The following is a 19641-nucleotide window of genomic DNA, read 5'->3' on the forward strand; positions in this document are numbered from 1 at the left end:
CACACACACACACACACACACACACACAGTTTTTTGCAGTAGTATATACAACTGAATAGGGTGATGCTTTAAGTTAACATTCAAGAGATGTTTGTTTTTTCCAGAACATTCTTTAATTATTGTGACAGATTACAGTAGACATTAATAATATTGAGTCCACTTAAAAAATGGCAAACAGCAGATCATGAGTTTAACTGTTTGTTAAACACTTTAATCCAGAAAATGAGTAGTGAATATTAACTTTTGATAAGAATGGCTCTCTTCAGAGATTATATATCAGTGATTCTTGAGAAGTGGGACAAAACAGGGAGCAATGTTGAAAAAATACAAACCCTATGTTTAGGCAAATTAAATTACATGTATGTATCCAACTAAGCTACTGAGCTAAGGTTTGACCAAGCCCCAACCTCAGCGATTTTTACCAGCATCCAAAAGGAAGTGACCTCAACTGTAGTAACCAGGAAGTGCCACTGGGGGCTGGGAGCAGAAGACAGCCATCTCTCATTGACTCCAATGTTAAACATGCTGTTTTCACAGCATTATTAAACCTATTTACAGGCTGGGCCACGAAACCATTTTAGTCTGTATGTTTAGGTCATATCTCCATGATAACACTGAGGGGGGTGAATTTTTGTTGGCCCACGCTAGTTTTTATTCGTTTGGAGGTTAAAATGTATTGGCGCGATCTCTTGAGTGACAGCTCTCCGCCCGTTGTCCCTCACTTTGCCTCGGTGGTATACGTCAACTTAGTTGACGTATGCCATTTTTTCAGGGGGAGGGAGATAGTTGACTCAACTATCTCTCTCCCCCTCAAAAAATGGTGACGCGCACAAACCAGGAATATTGGATGCCGTGTGAATAACTGAGGTCTACGGTGGCGCTGAGCATTCACCAAATAAAAAAAAGTTTCACAGCTAATGTAGCCGTTAGCACACTCAGGATCTCGTAATTACGAGATAAGGATCTCGTAATTACAATAAAGATCTCGTAATTACGAGATAAGGATCACTCTCTCATTCATCAATAACGATGCCTGTGTGTGTGTGTGTGTGTGTGTGTGTGTGTAGACGAGGTGAACCTGCTAACATTAGCATTTGGTTAAAATATATGCAGTTTGTTCACTATGAGCCACCGGAGCCACCATACTGTGTTGCCTCATCCAATCAGAATGCCCGGTGGGCTAGTTCACTTTTACCTCCTGTTTACTGTATCGAAGCGCAGTTTTATTGAAAGCTTGGATTAAATGCAGTCGTTTAAACTCGGTGTGATCCTTGACTCATACAAACACATACAAACTTTCTACAAGGAGGGCATGACAATGAGTATAGCTATGTCAACTTTGCGCAGATATGCAGTCACTTGGACTGTTCAGGAGAAGCCCAGTCGGACCTCAGCAGCTGATCACGGGCGTAAAGCCGGAAGATGTCCCTCAGTACCCGATGCGATCGCTGATTAATGAATGAACAGTAAAAAAATATTTAAAATAAGTGTATTGATTATGGGGCCCATTGTAGTCCGGAAACCAAGGCAATTGCCTACTATTGCCTATGGCTAGGTTCAACTCGTCTGCACACACACACACACACACAGGCATCGTTATTGATGAATGAGAGGGTGATCCTTATCTCGTAATTACGAGATCTTTATCTCGTAATTACGAGATCTTTTCTCGTAATTACGAGATCCTGAGTGTGCTAACGGCTACATTAGCTGTGAAACTTTTTTTTATTTGGTGAATGCTCAGCGCCACCGTAGAGGTCAGCCCGGATGCTACATCCATATTATTTACTATCTATGGGTTTGACACAACCTCCCAGCTTTTGTCCTTTTTATCAAAATTTACTTTTTACCTTGCTTCTCCTTTTTAACATGGGCTTTTTAGCTTGCTATTCCTTATTTTGGGTCAACTCCATCAGACACCAAAAAACACAAATACATGTTCCCTCATTTTATGCTAGACCCATGAGATGTAGTGATCACAAAGACGTGACCGCTAGCAGTTTAAAACACGGCATGGGCTAGCGTGCTGTTATGTTTGGCTGCGTGCAGCTACTGATCCTGGGTCAACCACAACGTGAGAGTGACTGTAGTACAGAGCCGGTGGGATGCACGGGGCGGATCATTCTGCACATGCGTTAATTGCGATAAAAAAAATTAACGCCGTTAATTCCAGAAATTAATCACCCTGCGTTAACGTGTTAATTTTGACAGCCCTAATATATATACACACACACACACACACTGTATATCTCATCACAGCTGATTTATTGTTCCGACACAGAGCTATACAGTCCGAATGTTCCTAGACGTTCCAATCAAAGTTATTTACTCATTCTTTTGTAACATTCTTAACATTATCTCTAACTTAGTATTACTTTGACAGCAGTGTTTCTTAGCAGAGTGTCACTCATTAGGAACTTGTTGACACAGTGAGTAAGATGTGGTGTCCCTCACTGTCAGCAGTGTGCAGAGCAGAGGCCCAGGCCGGGTCTGAGGGGACGTCTGGTAGGATCCAGCTCTTAGGAACCGGAGAAGAACCAGGATGATCTCGTGCAACAGCAAACGCATCCCAATCTCTCCTGAAAGAACCATTATACTGTTAATATATCATCTTTCAGTTAATTTAAATAGCAGCATGTTAGCAGGCATGAGACTTAAAGGTATACTCAGCCATGTTACAGAATGCTTGTTGATATTTGAACTGAGCACCAAAACAAGTCCCACTCCCTTCCTGCTCCTTCAAAGGCTCGACCTTCTAGGCCCAAAATGTTTTTGTACCCTTTAAATTTGAATGCATGAATCTGGTGCACTTTGAGAAGAGAATATGCAATTGAATCCCATTCAAAGAGTCCTGTGTATTACTATTTTTAGATAGATTGGATTCTTGGTGTTGTATATTTGCCTTTTGTGTATTCATTTAAAGATTGACATTTTTGTATAAAAAATGTATTTGCACAATTCTGCCTTTCTTTTTCTAATCAGCCAGTTTCTTAGACTCATCGGAAAATGTATTATATATTATTTATCTATGTATATTTACATTGTGCATCCCTTAAGAGCTAGTGCCAGTCTTTTACCCTCTTAGCCCTAAACTATTTGAGATTTTTTGGTTCCCCTGGATTTGTTCTCTAATTAAGATTGCATTCATCACTCCTATAATGCACAGCAGTCAATCTATGAACACCATTTTGTTAGGCCACCACCTGGACTATAAAAATATGTGTGCTGCAGTGATGTCGTTTGAATGTAGGAAATATCAATTAGAGAGTAAAAAAAGGAGGTGATGCCGTGCGTTATTCCTTAAACGTGTTGCGCAATTTATTTTACGTTCTGTCCAGTTTCTAAAAGGAGCAATGCACAAACAAACAAAAAAAACATAGAAGAATGAGGAGAAGGATTCTTAGAGCAGCGGCGGGGAAATTATAGCAGCGGCGCTGCTGTGTGAACATGGGGGAACAATGACTGAGTATGACTGGGATTACAATGACTGAGTATGCCTTTAAGGCATGTTGACATGCCTTAAGACTCAGCAGGAACATCACAGATATTCTGACTTTCTTTCTAGTTTATACTGTGGTTATTGTAAGCCAGACTTAGTAGATGAAAATAAACCTGATTTGTAGTAGGACGTGCAGCGAGAGCTCGGCCTGACTGTAATACTCTCTGAAGGGCTGTAGACAATGGTCAACAGGAAGCTCTTCTGTGAAACAAACAAGGAGAAATGATGACCAACACACATACAATGTGATTAAAGTATTCTGCTGTTGTACTAAGAGAAATGATAGGCATGCTGTGAGGTGTTACCTCCAAACAACATGGCATCCACTCTGTGTTTCCTATGCAGCTGTGTGTCCCTCTCCTTCTTCAGTCGTCTCTCCCTCTCTCTCTTCCTCTCCTCCTCCTGCTCTCCTTCCAGCATCACCATCAGAGCCTTCTCTTCTGCTGAGTAGACTGTAGTCCTCTTCTGAGTGACACACCTCAACTGCTGCAGTCTGCTGCTGAAGGCTTCATCAAATCCTGGCCCTGTCACAATACCTGCCACACACATTGTCATGTTCCATCAGTAATCTTTCAATAAAATCACTCATTTCATTCGTCCAAATAATAGGACTGCAATAAGTAATTTCTGGTTTGTACAGCATCATCAAGTGGCTGAAAATAGGAAGTCTACAGTGATGTTGCTAGTGTTGTCCATGAATAGGAACTTCCTAAATCTTGACCGGCTGCCCTAGTGTTTAGTGCTCTGCATAGCCACCCCAGACGGTAAGCAGGGAATACGTCTAAATGCATGTACGTAATTATTTGATACGCTAGTATGGTTAAACATGACTATAAATCATTATAACAACGTTTATAGGTCATAAAAGTCGAAAGGTATCATAGGTCCTCTTTAAGTCAGCTCAGCAAAGTTAGGTTTCACTTTTGTTTTCATCTTCAGTGATAAAGCTCTCTCTGCCTCTAGCTGTCTGCCTGTCTTTCTCTCCACTGCACACTCATTCGAACAGATAGCATGGACAAGAAAAACCTATTCACACAATACATCAGGACACAGTGACCTTGACCTTCAAAGTGTAATCCTAAGGATGCTCTCACGATATCACGATGACAAAATGTCTGGTCATCGCCGTGAACAACTAACGGTAGAATTTTTTTTTATTGTTTTAGCCAACTATCTGAATGTGCACTGCACTGACTATATCTCCTTCTACTTTCTCACGTCTCAGCTGTGTCTCAGAGCTGAAGCCAAAATTAAACCTAACCTGACATTAAGGTGGAGCAGCTATTAATTTATATTTATGAATAAATAATGGGTAAATATTGTAACTAGAAATGCAATTCCTGAAGAAATTGCGGTGTGAATGCTGCGCTGCTGAACTGAAGCTGATGCTGAATAAACTTCACTGCTGAATGTTGATGAAGAACGAAGGATGAATGTATCTGAATGAACAGAATGGTTGAAAAATAGAATGTTTGAGAAATGTGGAATATTTGGAAGTTTGAATGGACTTTCTAGCTGAATTGAGGAATGAATTATGACCTTGAACTATGACCTCCAAAATGTAATCAGTTCATCTTTGAGTCAGAATCAACATTTGTGCAAAATTTGAAGAAAAACCGTGGAAGCGTTCATGAGATAATGCAGTCACAAAAGGCAATGTCACAGTGACCTTGAAATTTGACCTTTGACCTCTAAACTCTTGTGATGTCATCTCTGAGTCATAATAAACATCTGTGCAAATGTTTAAGAAAATCCGGTGAAGTCTAAAATTTGGTGTTGGAACGGGGATTCGAACCACCAACCCTGTGTTCAGCTCAATCAGGATATTACCATGTAATGTCCTGTAGGAGCTGAACATGTAAAATGTGGAATGAAGTTTATCGGATGAAAAATGACTGAGTTAACGCAATTTGAATTTTCTCTCTCTCTCTCCCTCTCTCTCTCTCCCTCTCTTTCTCTCTCCCTCCCTCTCTCCCTCCCTCCCTCTCCCTCTCTCTCTCTCTCCCTCTCTCCCTCCCTCCCTCTGTCTTTCTCCCTCTCTCTCTCTCTCTCCCTCCCTCTCTCTCTGTCCCTCCCTCCCTTCCTCTGTCCCTCCCTCTCTATCCCTCTCTCTCTGTCCCTCTCTCTCTCTCTATCCCTCTCTCTCTCTCCCTCTCTCTCTCTGTCCCTCTCTCTCTCCTCCCCCCCTCTCTCTCTCTCTCCTCCCTCCCTCTCTCTCTCTCTCTCTGTCCCTCTCTCTCCCTCTCTCTCTCCCTCTCCCTCTCTCTCAGAATACTAATTTCACTTGTATTCTGGATGTATCATAAGAGATTGAACTCTTCTCCCATTCTGTGACCTGCATTATCCTATGATGTCACAGCCAGGTGCAGAGGTCTCCATAGTTACTGACAGCTAATCAGTGTCAAGTGTAAACAGCTGGTACTGTACACACGCACAGACACTTCTGTCCCCAAAGGATCACACAGACAGGCTATTTCAACTGAACGCATACGCCCAAACTGTTGCTTCTATCTCGCAAACCGTTTGTCTGACAGATAAAATGATCATACCGTGAGAAACAGAAGATTCCAATTAATATTCAGTGTGAAATTTGGGTCTGTATTGTAAACAATTTGGTTAGGCCAGCAAGTTGAAAATGGAGTTGATTTGACATCCGATCATGGAATGTAGCTCCATCCACTCACTGTATAATATTGATTTTGCATCACTTCAAACAAGGCTGATTCATTTGAAAACTAAACATTTGTTAAAAAAAACTGTTCATAGATTAAGAAAGAGGGAAGTCGGCTGAATATTTATCTCAGTGTTTCCCCTACCATTATACAGGCCTGGCGGGCCCGCCAGGCCAACGGGACCCCCCGCCAGGCCAACAGCTGCCCAAAAAAAAAAAAAAAAAAAAAAATATTAATCTTTTTTTTTTTTTTTTTTTTTTTTTTTTGTCTGCGCTACGCCGCGCGATGCACGTGTGCATTCGGAGCGCACATGTCAAACAGGGAAACTGACGAGAAAGAACCTTCCTTTATAGGTCCATGGCATAGGCTACACTGGAGATATTTAGGACTCAGTAACAGGGAGTTGAACAGGAAAAAGTGATGAGCAAAACTTAGAAAGTTAAAGTTGCTACGTCGCCATGGCAACCAATCTGTATCAACAGCTGAGACAGCGCAGCAAGTTATCTTGAAAACAGCAGGCTATAGTAGCCCTACAAGCTTTATTTTTTGGTATTTTCAATGCTACTTTATTTTTATGTTTTAAATTGAGAACTAGGCTACATGAAATATAATGGGTCAGAATACAAAATGTTGCTTATTTTGCACACATTTTGATTGATAGGCTAATCATGATGTGTAGCCTAGGTTAATTCATTTATTTTAAATTAATATTTGATAAATTAAAGAAAATGTTTCATGATCCAGATTATTCCAGAAATTAATACTAGACAGGATATACCTGTCTATATTAGGTCTTCGTGTTTATTGTATTTTATTTTCATATCTATGTGTTTTTCTTCAATAGTTTATATGGCTTGTGTCTCCAAATTATTCCATAAAATTGTTTTAGGCAGGACATATGACAGCTGTTTACAGAGCAAAAAAAATAAAATCAGATTTAGCTTCTCAAAGTGCACCAGTTTGATGCATTTAACTTTAAAAAGGTAAAGGTTTTCTTCCGCAGGGGCATGCCCCAAGACCCCACTAGAAGGTCCATTCTCCCCCAGCAGTCTCAAAAAATCCTGAGGGAAACACAAAATGTACAAACGTACCGAATGTGAAGGCATAACCCTATGCCCTGATTTGTAGCGGGCTGTCAAAAGAGGCTCATCCATAATACAGTTAGTTTTGGTCAATTTCTACTACAAATTTGGTACGCACGCCGCGCGCATACTCTTTATCAGCTTTTACCACCGGGCCTAAAAATAATTCTAGGGGAAACACTGTATCTGTTTGAATTAAGTTTCTAGGATGAAGTATGAATGAGGAGTAGTGTTTGGCGTCATGTCCCAACGCTTCGCGTTTGGATCCTTCCCTATTCATTTGCATGGAGAGACTTTTATGTTTAATAAACCTTTAATATCTCTGAAGTTATACATTTTATGAAAAAACTGTGAATTATGAAAGTGTGCACCTGGGCAAGACAAACAGGAAAAACGTTTAATGGAGTTTCTACAATGAAGTATGAACGAGTAGGAATGATCATAATTTTGCATGAAATATTAAAATTCATAAAAGTTGAATTTATTTGAAATTTTTCAGTGTAGCAAAAAATTCTGAATCATACAAATGAATCTCCTGAAATAGCTGAACAATTGGAAGGATCTATGAAGTTTGGCGGAATAAGTACGAATGAGTGGCTGGGATTTGAATATTTTTCATACAACGTTGAAGAAGTATGAAATTATGATTTTTTTTGAAAATGTTGAAATGGTCACAAGAAGCCCTTGAAGAGCTGAACATTTTGATATATGGAAGATGTTTGAAGGTTGAAGTATGTTGAAGTTATTGAAGGCCAAAAAAGTGGCGGAATAAAAATAATAAGAACTAGAACTGCAAGCAGTTTTTACCGGGGGCCAAGCCTCCGACGCAACTCGTCGTCAACCGCCGCGCCGGCCGCTCACTTCGCGGAATCTGCGGATGTAAAGTTTTTGACCGTGGGATGTTCGGTGCGGGAGTTGTATAGGTATCGCTGTTTACGGATGAATTTCGCGAAAGTGCCACGGTGGAACGATGCAGCTCAATTCACAGAACAAGTGGATGTCAAGTTTTTTAATGTGCGATGTTTGGTTGGCGAGTTATGAGCAAAAGCATATTGTCAGCCTTGAGAAAATGGCGGCTGGAGCTAATTGCACAATGTAATGTCAATGGACATGCTAACTGAGACACGCAATTGCGCCTTTTTTCTTTGACGGAAAAAAAAAATAATAATTGTATTAAAAAGTCCCTTACACATTAATATTTCTTGGCCATATTTTTTATATAGACTCGTGTATGCCCCTTGATGGTTTCCCTGGAGTTTTAAGAAAATTCCTCTGGCCAGTTAGGAGATATAAAATTTCCTAATTTATGGCGCCCCCTTGTGGCGAAATTCTCCACATTTTTTATTGAACGCAATTAAGGGTAGCCCCAACATATGTCTAAAATTTGGACTTGATCCGACTTATGATTTTGGATTTATGAATTTTTTCGTAAAACGTAGCTAATCAACAAATATTTAAAACGCTACCGTTTCGTTATCGATGGTCGGATCACAATTCTTTCGAATGATTTTTTTCCGTGTGGTTTGGTAGATGTTCTGTGCAAACTTTGGTGTCAATTGTCCAAAAATTGTGGGAGGAGTAGCGAAAAATCAGTTCTGCAGTTTTCGCGATTTTGCGAAAAATCTATAATATCGCAAATGGGCGTGGCCTATGCCAAATGATGCAGCTGAGTTTTTGACTGTGGGAGGTTCGGTGTGGGAGTTATGACCCCAAACGCGTTTTCCTTGGTGTAGCGCCACCTAGTGGCCGGCATGTCTGAATTTTGTTGTATGCGTAGTCCGGACGGACCTGGATCTAGTCATGCAATTGGCATGTCTGCACCCTTTACGGTTTGGGCTGTGGACACACTTTCAGGCGGGTAAGTATAATAATAAAAAAAATCCTTACAAAAACAATAGGGTTCCCTGCCCCGCAGGGCTTGGGAACCGCGTTGCTGTGCAAAACGCGGTCCCAGCTCCTGCTCGGGCTTGGCCCCCTAATAAATGCGCAGAATATCAAAGCTGTGAATGCTTTCAGCATTCACACCAAATACGTAGAATATCAATGCTGTGAATGCTTTCAGCATTCACACCAATTAAACACAATTAATGTGTTGAGGGATTTTGGTCAGAACAGTATAGTAAATCACCCCCACCACGCTACCACGGGTGGTAGGACGGCCTAGAAGAAAGAGGAGCCAACCAGAAACCACAAGGTCGCTGGTTCACTGGAAAGGAGGGTGTTATTTGTAACTAGAAATGCAATTCCTGAAGAAATTGCGGTGTGAATGCTGCGTTGCTGAACTGAAGCTGATGCTGAATAAACTTCACTGCTGAATGTTGATGAAGAACGAAGGATGAATATATCTGAATGAACAGAATGATAATTGAAAAATAGAATGTTTGAGAAATGTGGAATATTTGGAAGTTTGAATGGACTTTCTAGCTGAATTGAGGAATGCATTATGACCTTGAACTATGACCTCCAAAGTGTAATCAGTTCATCTTTGAGTCAGAATCAACATTTGTACAAAATTTGAAGAAAAACCGTCGAAGCGTTCATGAGATAATGCAGTCACAAAAGGCAATGTCACAGTGACCTTGAAATTTGACCTTTGACCTCTAAACTCTTGTGATGTCATCTCTGAGTCATGATCAACATCTGTGCAAAATTTTAAGAAAATCCGGTGAAGTCTAAAATTTGGTGTTGGAACGGGGAATTGAACCCCCAACCCTGTGTTCAGCTCAATCAGGATACTACCATGTAATGTCCTGAAGGAGCTGAACATGTAGAATGTGGTATGAAGTGTATCGGATGAAAACTGACTGAGTAAACGCAACTTGAATTTTGTGTGTGTGTGTATGTGTGTGTGTGTCTGTGTTGTGTGTGTGTCTCTGTGGTATGTGTAAGGTGTGTGTGTGTGTGCGTGCGTGCGTGCGTGTGTATGTGAGTGTGTCTCACTGTGGTGTGTGTGTGTGTGTGTGTGTCTTTGTGTGTGTGTGTGTGTGTGTGTGTGTGTGTGTGTGTGTGCGCGCGTGTGTGTGCATGTGTCTGTGTGCGTGTGTGTGCATGTGTCTGTCTGTCTCTGTGGTATATGTAGGGTGTGTGTGTGTGTGTGTGTGTATGTGTGTGTGTGTGTGTGTGTGTGTGTCTCTGTGTGTGTGTGTGTGTCTGTGTGTGTGTCTCTGTGTGTGTGTGTGTGTGTGGTGTGTGTGTGTGTGTCTCTCTGTGTGTGTGTGTGTGTGTGTGTGTGTCTGTGTGTGTGTTTGTGTCTGTGTGTGTGTGTGTGTGTGTGTGTGTGTGTGTGTGTGTGTGTGTGTGTGTGTGTGTATCTGTGTGTGTGTGTGTGTCTCTGTGTGTGTGTGTGTTTGTGTGTGTGTCTCTCTCTGTGCTCTCTATGGAGTTGGACCTACATTAGCCTATGATGTCATCGTTGAGTCAAAGACAGGTGCACGTGCCAATGGTGTCACCATGGTGACAGAGAGCTAATCAGTGTCAAGTGTAAACAGCTGCTAATCTACACACGTACAGACACTTCAGTCCCCAAAGGATCACACAGACAGGGGATTTCAACTGAACGCATAAGCTCAAACTGCTGCTCATATCTCGCAAACCGTTTGTCTGACAGAAAAAATTATCGTACCGTGATAATCAGAAGATTCCAATTAATATTCAGTGTCAAATGTGTTTCTTTAATGTAAAAACTTTCGAGTTGAGAGCAATTTTCGTTTAGATTTTCTGTCGTGGAATGTAAAATCTCATTTAAACAGAGAGTGGGTGAGGCAGGAGGCATCGTTCGGTTAGACTTTTTTCCGCTTAGAAGCTCACAGCTCCCAATATGTATGTCCATTTGGCTCCAAAGAAACATTTCTACCACTGCAACAATATTATCTACAGTTAGATACCAAAATCATCCATGAGGAGTTACATTTTTGTGAGTTGTCACAATCTTAAAAATGTCTGGTGTTCTTTTTTATTCCCTCTTCTCCACTCTGGCAGTTGATCTGTACACTCTAGAAATCACTCAAATTGATGTTTCATGCATCAAACATGGCTTATTAATTTGAAAACTATGCATTTTTTTTAAAAGGTTGAATTTTAACAATGAAAGACGAAAGATAGCTGAACTGTTTGTTGAAGGAATGAACTTTGTAGGATGAATTATCAGTGAGCTAGAAGTGTTGGTAATCAGTGCAAAACGCTCCGCGTTTTGCCGATTTCCTAATGCATTCCCAATAGGGATTTTGGGTGTAATAAACCTTTAAATATCTCTGAAGTTATGAATTTTATGAAAAAATTGTGAATGATGGAAATGTGCTCCTGTGCAAGACGAACATGGGACACTTTGAATCGAGTTTCTACGATGAAGTATGAACCATGAAGGAGGAATCATAATTTTGCATGAAATATTAATTTCATAAAAAGTGTATTTTCTTTAAAGTTATGGATTTTATGAAAAAACGGTTCATGAATTATTGTTGTCTGGAATGAGCTGAACATTTAGACGTAAGAATGGAGTTTCTAGGATGAATTCTCAGGGAGGGGAAGAGATTTGAAACTTTTCATAATTTTGGTTTAATTGCTTATTAATTATGAAGTTATGATTTTTTTTGAAAATTTTGAATGAAAGCTAGCATGTGAAAAATGGGCTGAATATGAGGATGGTTGAAGATAGTTTGTGGAATGAAGCATGTTGAAGATATGGCCGTCCATGAAACTGGGCGGAATAATAATAATAAATACGTAGAATATCAATGCTGTGAATGGTGATGCAGTTTTCCGAAGCGCTCTATGGTTGAGGCGGCCACCTACGCAAAGCCAGCCCCACGCCTCGACTACCAACCGACCGTTTCGCCCGCGTTTTTTTTAACACAGGCAAACGGTTCAGTTAAGGTAATCTACTCGCAATACGATGTGTGCTTGTTGTTGTGCATGGACATTACTGCGCAAAGGGCTGTTAATAAATGTGCCAATGTGTCTCCAACATTCCTCTCCTCTGATCAGTTGCTCTGCGCGCAGGAATGTTTAGGATGTGTGATGTAGGCACCTGCTACGGAACCGAAATGTACGTTTCTCAATAATTCTGTTGGAATTTAAATTTTGGAACCGCTTCTCCGTGCCCAACCCTAGTGTCCTTAACAAGGCCAAGGCCCTTAACCCCAAACTGCTCCAGGGGCACTGTACTATGGCTGACCCTGTTCGAGGACCCCCTCTTGAGTGTGGGAACTTGAGAGGGGATATGAGAAACGAGACAAATTTCAATGTAGCCTAGTCACTCTTAATTGACAAAAATAAAGCAACTTAACCCATAAGAACCCGCACCCAGTTCTACTTATAGGAAAAATATGAGGGATGGAACACAGACTAAGTAGACCACATAGAACACATTTCTGATGTTTTCTAATTTTTTTTTTTTTTTTTGGAAATTTTAATTTTTTTTTTATCCAAAATATTATCCAAACTTTTTTTTTTAACCCTAATATTACAATGTGTTGTCATTAATTTTTGTTTAGATTTGTTCAAATGTACTTTGAATTTAGCAAAAGAACATATATTAATTCAAAATAAATGAAACACTAAAATTAATTGATTAGCTTATTACCATTTTTGTTATTGTGACAAATACGTCACTCCAATTTTTTTTTACTATTTTGAGGCTCACGGCCCGATGTGACGTATACGTCACAGCGATATTTACCGAACTTGTTCTATATAAAGTTGTTAATGAAATATGGTCAGACTAGGTTAAATGTAATACAGGACACCCTATTAAAGCATTAGAAGTGTTAAATGGGTTTTAACTCACCTTTAGTAACAAAAAACAAGCTTTTGAAATTTGCTAATTTCTCTAATTGTGTGCAGCTGTCACTCTGCAATCTTTGGGAAGTCACTTCCTGACACAGTCACATGGCTGTCACATGACAACCACACCAGGATGTTGAGTATATGTCACTAAAGGCCAGGACACACCAGTCCGACACGTTCCGACTACCCAAAAACTGGAGTCGCCGTTTCAGGAAGCTCCAGTCTTTCCGTCGCGGCCATTTAACACACCGAGACGACTGCTTATTTTCCGTACGTAATGTCTCCACAACAGCAGGCGGCGCTAATCTGTATTGTGGCCCGAAAAAATACGAAAGCCGGAAATGATGGGACAGCTCTCTAGAGCATAAACATAGATAGAAATACGTATTTATATTTATGGACCATAAGAGCACAATTTTTAGCAGAGAGTGTCGAGCATGGTGTCGAGCAGTCAACAAGGGTTGATGCATGTGAGTACTCGCAAAACGAAACGAACAAACTAGGGCTGTCAAAATTATTGCGTTAACGCAGAGTGATTAATTTCTGGAATTAACGCGTTAATTTTTTTTATCGCAATTAACGCATGTGCAGAATGATCCGCCCCGTGCATCCCACCGGCTCTGTACTACAGTCACTCTAAGTTGTGGCTGACCCAGGATCAGTAGCTGCGCGCAGCCAAACATAACAGCACACTAGCCCATGCCGTGTTTTAAACTGCTAACGGTCACGTCTGTGTCGGGGGCATAGATAGTATATAAAATCAACTGCCGCGGGTGACAGTTGATGTCGGGAGCAACAGGAGGAGAAACATTGTCCGCTCTATTCAGAGCGCGCGAGGACACAAACGTCTGCAGTTTTCAGAGGTGTGTGTGAGTAGACAACATAACATCGGCTTCCTGGTACAAATGAACAGTCCCCTAGGACGTGTTCGCGCGTACAAACATACGTACGCGCGCGCGCACAAACATACGTACGCGCGCGCGCACACACACACACACACACACACACACACACACACACACACACACACACACACACACACACACACACACACACACACACACACACACACACACACACACACACACACACACACACACACACACACACACACACACACACACACACACACACACACACACACACACACACACACACACACACACACACACACACACACACACACACACACACACACACACACACACACACACACACACACACATCAAGTTGTATTCAAGAATGCACAACCTATAGATTCACAAAATAAATGCCATTATATAGCCTATATTTCCCCAAAGACATAGTAAAGAGACAGACCAATTGAATTATGGTGTGGTAGGTATATATTTTAGTTTGATTTAAATTTATTTTCAGTATTAAAACCATCATTTGGATTTTTAATTAATAACAATACTAATTTTAAATGTACATATCCACCTCCTGTCCTTTATCTTTCCGTTCATACAACAATATATAGAGAGAATTTGAATTTTTCAAGCATATTTCGAATGGTAAAATTAATCGTGATTAATCGTGATTAATCCACAGAATCCTGTGATTAACCTGATTAAAAATTTTAATCGTTTGACAGCCCTAGAACAAACACATTAAAACGATGGCTAGCTGTTGTTAGCTGTTTGTGCTACCCGCCTCACTTCCGGGCTTCACTGATTCGCTAGCCCTCCACCAATCAAATTGCTCCAAATGAAAAACGATCGACCGCCGATTGAACATGTTTAATCGGCGCAAAACAAGCCCGACTACCTCTACGTCGGCCGACGTCACGGCACACACCAAACAGATTCATGTCCCGACCCCCTATCGACACTACGACGCCGATTATCTGGCCGGTGTGTCTTGGCCTTAAGGGACTTAATGAGTAAAAATCTAGTATAAACCTGTATGAGGAAACATTTTTTTTTTGAATTTGGGACATTCAAAGTGTGTGTGACCTGGATGTCACCGTGGGTTAACTTTACTTAAATTAATTTCTGCTATTCTCTTTTTCCAACTATTCTACTACCAGTGTTTCCCCCAGCGCTTTATAGTTAAGGCGGCCGCCTTAGCAAAACCGGCCCCCCGCCTTGACTACTGACCGACCAAAAAAAAAAAAAAAATTAAATCTTTATTTTTTTTATTTTTAGTGCTGCACAATTAATGTACTAGCAAGCGCGATGTGTGATTTTTCATGGTCAGAAATGCGCGAAAGGCCGTGATTTGCGGTAAATAAATGTGCACATATGTCTCCAAGCGTTTCTCTCTGCTCAGACTATCAGCTGCTCTGTGTCGGGGGCTCTGCGCGCGCGACCGTCCCGCGCTGCGCGCGACTACGGCATGTACGCGGGAAACGAGCAGCAGCAAACCGACATTTAACCTGTGGCGATAATAAACGCAGTGCGGTTCTATGGGGATATTTAGCTGAACAGAAAGAAGTGCTCTGCAAAGCTAGACTAGTTTAAAACTCCACATCACCGTGGCAACACAACTTATCGGCTCATACAGCGCAGAGAAAAGTCTGATACATGCATGAGAGTGATGGCCCAGGCACCTTTCAGTAAGTTTACAGAAGTGCACACTGTAACTGTCTTTGAAATGCCTTTAGTCATTTTAAGGGGAAAACACTTTGTATTATTTCAATAATTGAATTATTTTTCAAACAGCATGCTTGTGTAGCCATACAAGATTTATTTTTCTGAATTTTAAATGCTGCTTTATTTTTATGTTTTAAATTTGGAAATACATGTTCCAAAACAACCAATAACCTCTGTATTTAAAAAGAAATCAAGCAAGTAGGCTAATAATAACCATATATGAATTAATCGCATCACAGTGTGCCTATTGTCCACAATAATCTCACAACAGCCCCCCATCCAAAAAGGAACTTTAAAAAGCACTTTGATACACATGTTAAGTGTATGGTCCATTATTTGTATTTAGTGTGTCTGCATGGTATTGCACCAAAACAGTAGAACTTTTCTTTAATTGTATTTTGTACCGTCTGCATGTTTGCACAAAATGTGCACATAGCAAACAAAATTGCACAACTGTAAGGTCAGTGTCATTCAAATAAACAGAACCATTTCTTTAGGGCGCATTGGCATCTTTGAGCAAAATACCCCCAAAATTTTCGCCGCGGCGCTTTGCGCCGCGCCTCCTGTGCGGCTTGACAGTGACCACCTTGACTAAGACATTTCCTGGGGGAAACACTGACTACTCTTGCTCAATTTCCTTTCTTGATCGCACACTCCCTGACAATATCCCAATCCAGAGTCTACGCGGTCTATGAAGGCTATAGCCTGTGAAGGCCGATTCGAAGGCCGAACGAGCGTTGTTAAACGAGACGGTCTCCGCAGGTCTCCGTTTACGAGCATTTCCGGTTTGCGTAACAAGCCGTTACCTTGACTGACGACTCGCCTCTCATGTGCTGCCTAGCAACCCTGATTGCTGCCAACGGAGACAGCCTTGTCAACGGAGGAAAAAATAAAAAGAAGTTGCCTACCAGACGAAAAAAAAAAAAAGTACAAGAAAAAAAGAAAGGAAGATAAAAGTTAAGAAGATGGAGCAACACGTTGCCGTTTTGTTATTTTTTATTTTATTTTATGCCATCTCTGAAAAAAACGCAATGAATCTGCATTTCTCGGCCGCATATGAAGGAGCCTTGCAAATGGAACAAGCCTTTGCGCGCCGCTATGACGCAATTGGTCTTCAAATGCAGCCCTCCTAGGCTGCGACCCCTGAATTAAGATTCACAATCTACAATCTAGAATCCATTGCTTTTCCTTGGGTTCCGGACAGTTTGTAGAGAGAGATGAAATGGGGCAAAGAGGGGAGGACATGCAGAGAACGACCACGGGCCGGATTCTAACCCAGGTCTGCTGTGAAGAGGACTGAGCCGCTAGGGGCACCTTCCCACTAAACGCACACCCTTGAATTTCTGATTCTGAATTTGTGCAGTGAAAAATAAATGGTGAAAATGAGTTATTGAAAAAAAAAGTTACTTTCAGAGGCACACAATTCATCCATATCAGTGCTAGAAATTCAATAGCTTTTTCATTTCAAATTCAGAGATTCGCATACAACTCTCGAACTTGTTCAGTGAAATTAATTATAAGGTGTATAATAGACTGGGAATGAGGTATGAGAACCGTCACCTTTCCTGGAGGCTGCCTCTTTCCTCAGCCTGTGCAGTTTGTCCAGAGACCTCAGGATGTCCTGCATGCGCTTCACATCCGCCTGCTTTTTCCTCACCTCACACAGCACAGTGTCTGCAGCCAGCTTCAGCTCCTGCTCCTGTACACACACACACACACACACACACACACACACACACACACACACACACACACACACACACACACACACACACACACACACACACACACACACACACACACACACACACACACACACACACACACACACACACACACACACACACACACACACACACATCATATTGTAATAAGGAGATTTGAGTATGTCCCACAGATTTTTCTGAACAGGACTTGGTCAAGTCAAACCAAAACAATTGCATTTCAGAAAATTGGCTGGGTTTCATGCATTGCATGCATGGGAACAGGTCTCCCTTGCAAAAGAGTCTTCAGACTCAATGGGATATACCTGTATAAATAAAGGTTAAAAAAAAATGTACCATCACTTTTAAAGAAAATGGTTATAATGAGGGACAATTGCTTCTTAACAAACCACAAACTAACTTCCATTCACCTTCATGGTTCTACAGATATCTCACAAAAGCACATTTCTTAAGACCCGCGGGGAGATATCTCCTATGAATAGATAGCATTAGCAGGGTTTTCCCCCAGGACGTTGTTAAACACAAATCACAAAAGTGAATGGAGAATAATTAAATCCTCTCCGCTATGGGTGACTACGAGTGCTTAGTGTACGAATACACCTCTTACATTGTCATACTAACGGATTTAACACAACAAGTTGGTTTATTTACATATATTAGCCATCATGACGTGGTAGAGACCATCGTAAAGGTGTTGACACGGATGCTCTGCCCCCTCAGAGACAATCACAATGAATAGCTCTGTGAAAGGTACCTTCTTCTTCGCCTCTACTTGGTGTATCCGCTGCATCCTCCAGGTTTCTATGGCAGCGTCTTTTCCAGAGATGCGCTCCTCTCTCCGTTTCTCCTCCATCTGATGCAGTCTTCTGGCTCTTTGTTGCCGGGCCCTCCTCTTAGCTACACTTGACACTTTAGCTTCACGGAGGGTCTCCAGTCTGTCCTGTAGCTCTCCCGTCATCTTTGAAGCTTGTAAATAACAGTCCGTCCAAACACACTGGTTGTCCACGTTGTCCCTCAGAGTTTCACAGGTCTCCCGCAGCTGTGCGAGCAGCTGGCCGCTCTTATACAGAGTTTCTCTCAGCTCAGGAACACAGCGGGGTCGCTGCTGCCTCTGAGGGGACGTGGGGGTTTTGTCTCTGCTTTGGAAGAACCGTGTGAGCCACCGCCGGTCCTGCCCTTTCTGAAGGGCGCGTTCATCCTCAGCTATGGTTGTTCCCGGCCTGGCACTGTCCTCTCCCCGCGGGCCGCCAGCCACAGCTCTGCTCTCTAACAAGTCTTTATATCCATGCCGTTGTTGATTCTGATTAGGGCCCGTGTCGTATGGGCAAGTCTGAGGACCGGTTCCAAATTGCTGGCTAAATGAATGCAACGCTGAGGGTCCGCTGCTTCTTGTGTTTTCCGGAGCGATGTGGACCGTGCCAAGGAATTGTTCGTGTGGTGGATGGCCGACAGGAGGCGGGGGGACGGACGGGTTAAACCCGTAAGGTATGGCCAAGCTAGGACATCCAAAACCCTCTCCTCCAGTAAACGGCGCTTGGAAACCGCATGTAGGTCCGAACGGGTAACCCCCATATCCCTGTGAAGGTGTCCACCGTGGAACAGCGTGCTCCGCACTGTTAGCGGTGTACGCTGTCTCCAGATATCCTTCATTATAGACGGGAGGATAGTTATCAGATAGAGCGTGGTGATATCGGTTGTCCATGTCGTGTACAATAAGTCACCCGTTTAGTTACAGACTTTGCACAATGCTAAGTGGTGGTAACTCCATGGAGGGTAACTCTCATAACATTTCTTCTTTTTCCGTTCTACTTCTTCTCCTGGAGTTATTTTCCTGGTTGGCAAACAGTGAATTGCGCATTATCATCACCTAGTGGTGTGGAGTGGTTCTTGATGTTTATTTCTTAACATCAGAGCCACACTTTGTTTAAAAGAAAAAAGAAACAAAAGGATATATTTAACATGTATTTAAGTAAATGCAACTGAACTTAATTATAAGTATATCATGCAAATTGTGTGTGATATTGAAGTAATATTTGATAAGACCTATTGTTTGATCTGTATCTTATAATGTCAGTTCAGTTGCATTTGAATCCTTAAGTTTTCTATCAAATTGCTCCTTTCTGCAATATTACCTCATACTTCTGACATTCCATTACAACGCGTTCCACTTTTTTTACTTCCCAAAGCTGCACAGTCAGTGTAGGCTATAATCTGTGTATCTTCTGTTCAGGTTCAATCCATTTCCGTGGCAGGAAGGCTACAGCTCCCATCTTTAAAGTCTGTCCA

The 19641-nt window shown here is 41.6% G+C and overlaps 1 protein-coding gene across 1 annotated transcript; it reads right to left on the reverse strand.

Moving 5' to 3' along the window:
* Positions 1-2095: 2095 nt before the first annotated feature.
* Positions 2096-19158, reverse strand: pdcd7 (programmed cell death 7). Its single transcript, XM_080035960.1, has 5 exons — positions 18110-19158; positions 17192-17330; positions 3805-4035; positions 3613-3700; positions 2096-2579 (listed from the first exon to the last, which is right to left on the reverse strand). The coding sequence occupies exons 1-5, from the start codon at positions 19055-19057 to the stop codon at positions 2411-2413; spliced, it is 1575 nt and encodes a 524-aa protein (XP_079892086.1). The 5' UTR covers positions 19058-19158; the 3' UTR covers positions 2096-2410.
* Between the last annotated feature and the right edge of the window lie 483 nt (positions 19159-19641).

This window comes from Ammodytes marinus (genome assembly GCF_949987685.1).
Source record: "Ammodytes marinus genome assembly, chromosome: 10".
NCBI classification, from domain to species: domain Eukaryota; kingdom Metazoa; phylum Chordata; class Actinopteri; order Uranoscopiformes; family Ammodytidae; genus Ammodytes; species Ammodytes marinus.

What these genes read in the sequence shown, in the direction of transcription:
- pdcd7 (XM_080035960.1), bottom strand. Translation starts at nt 19,057, where the DNA reads ATGGACAACCGATATCACCACGCTCTATCTGATAACTATCCTCCCGTC. An exon ending in AGAGGCAGCCTCCAGGAAAG is followed by an intron (nt 4,036 to 17,191) that starts GTGACGGTTCTC and finishes TGTGTGTGGCAG; the next exon opens with GTATTGTGACAGGGCCAGGA. An exon ending in CACGTCCTACTACAAATCAG is followed by an intron (nt 2,580 to 3,612) that starts GTTTATTTTCAT and finishes TGGTTCTTTCAG; the next exon opens with GAGAGATTGGGATGCGTTTG.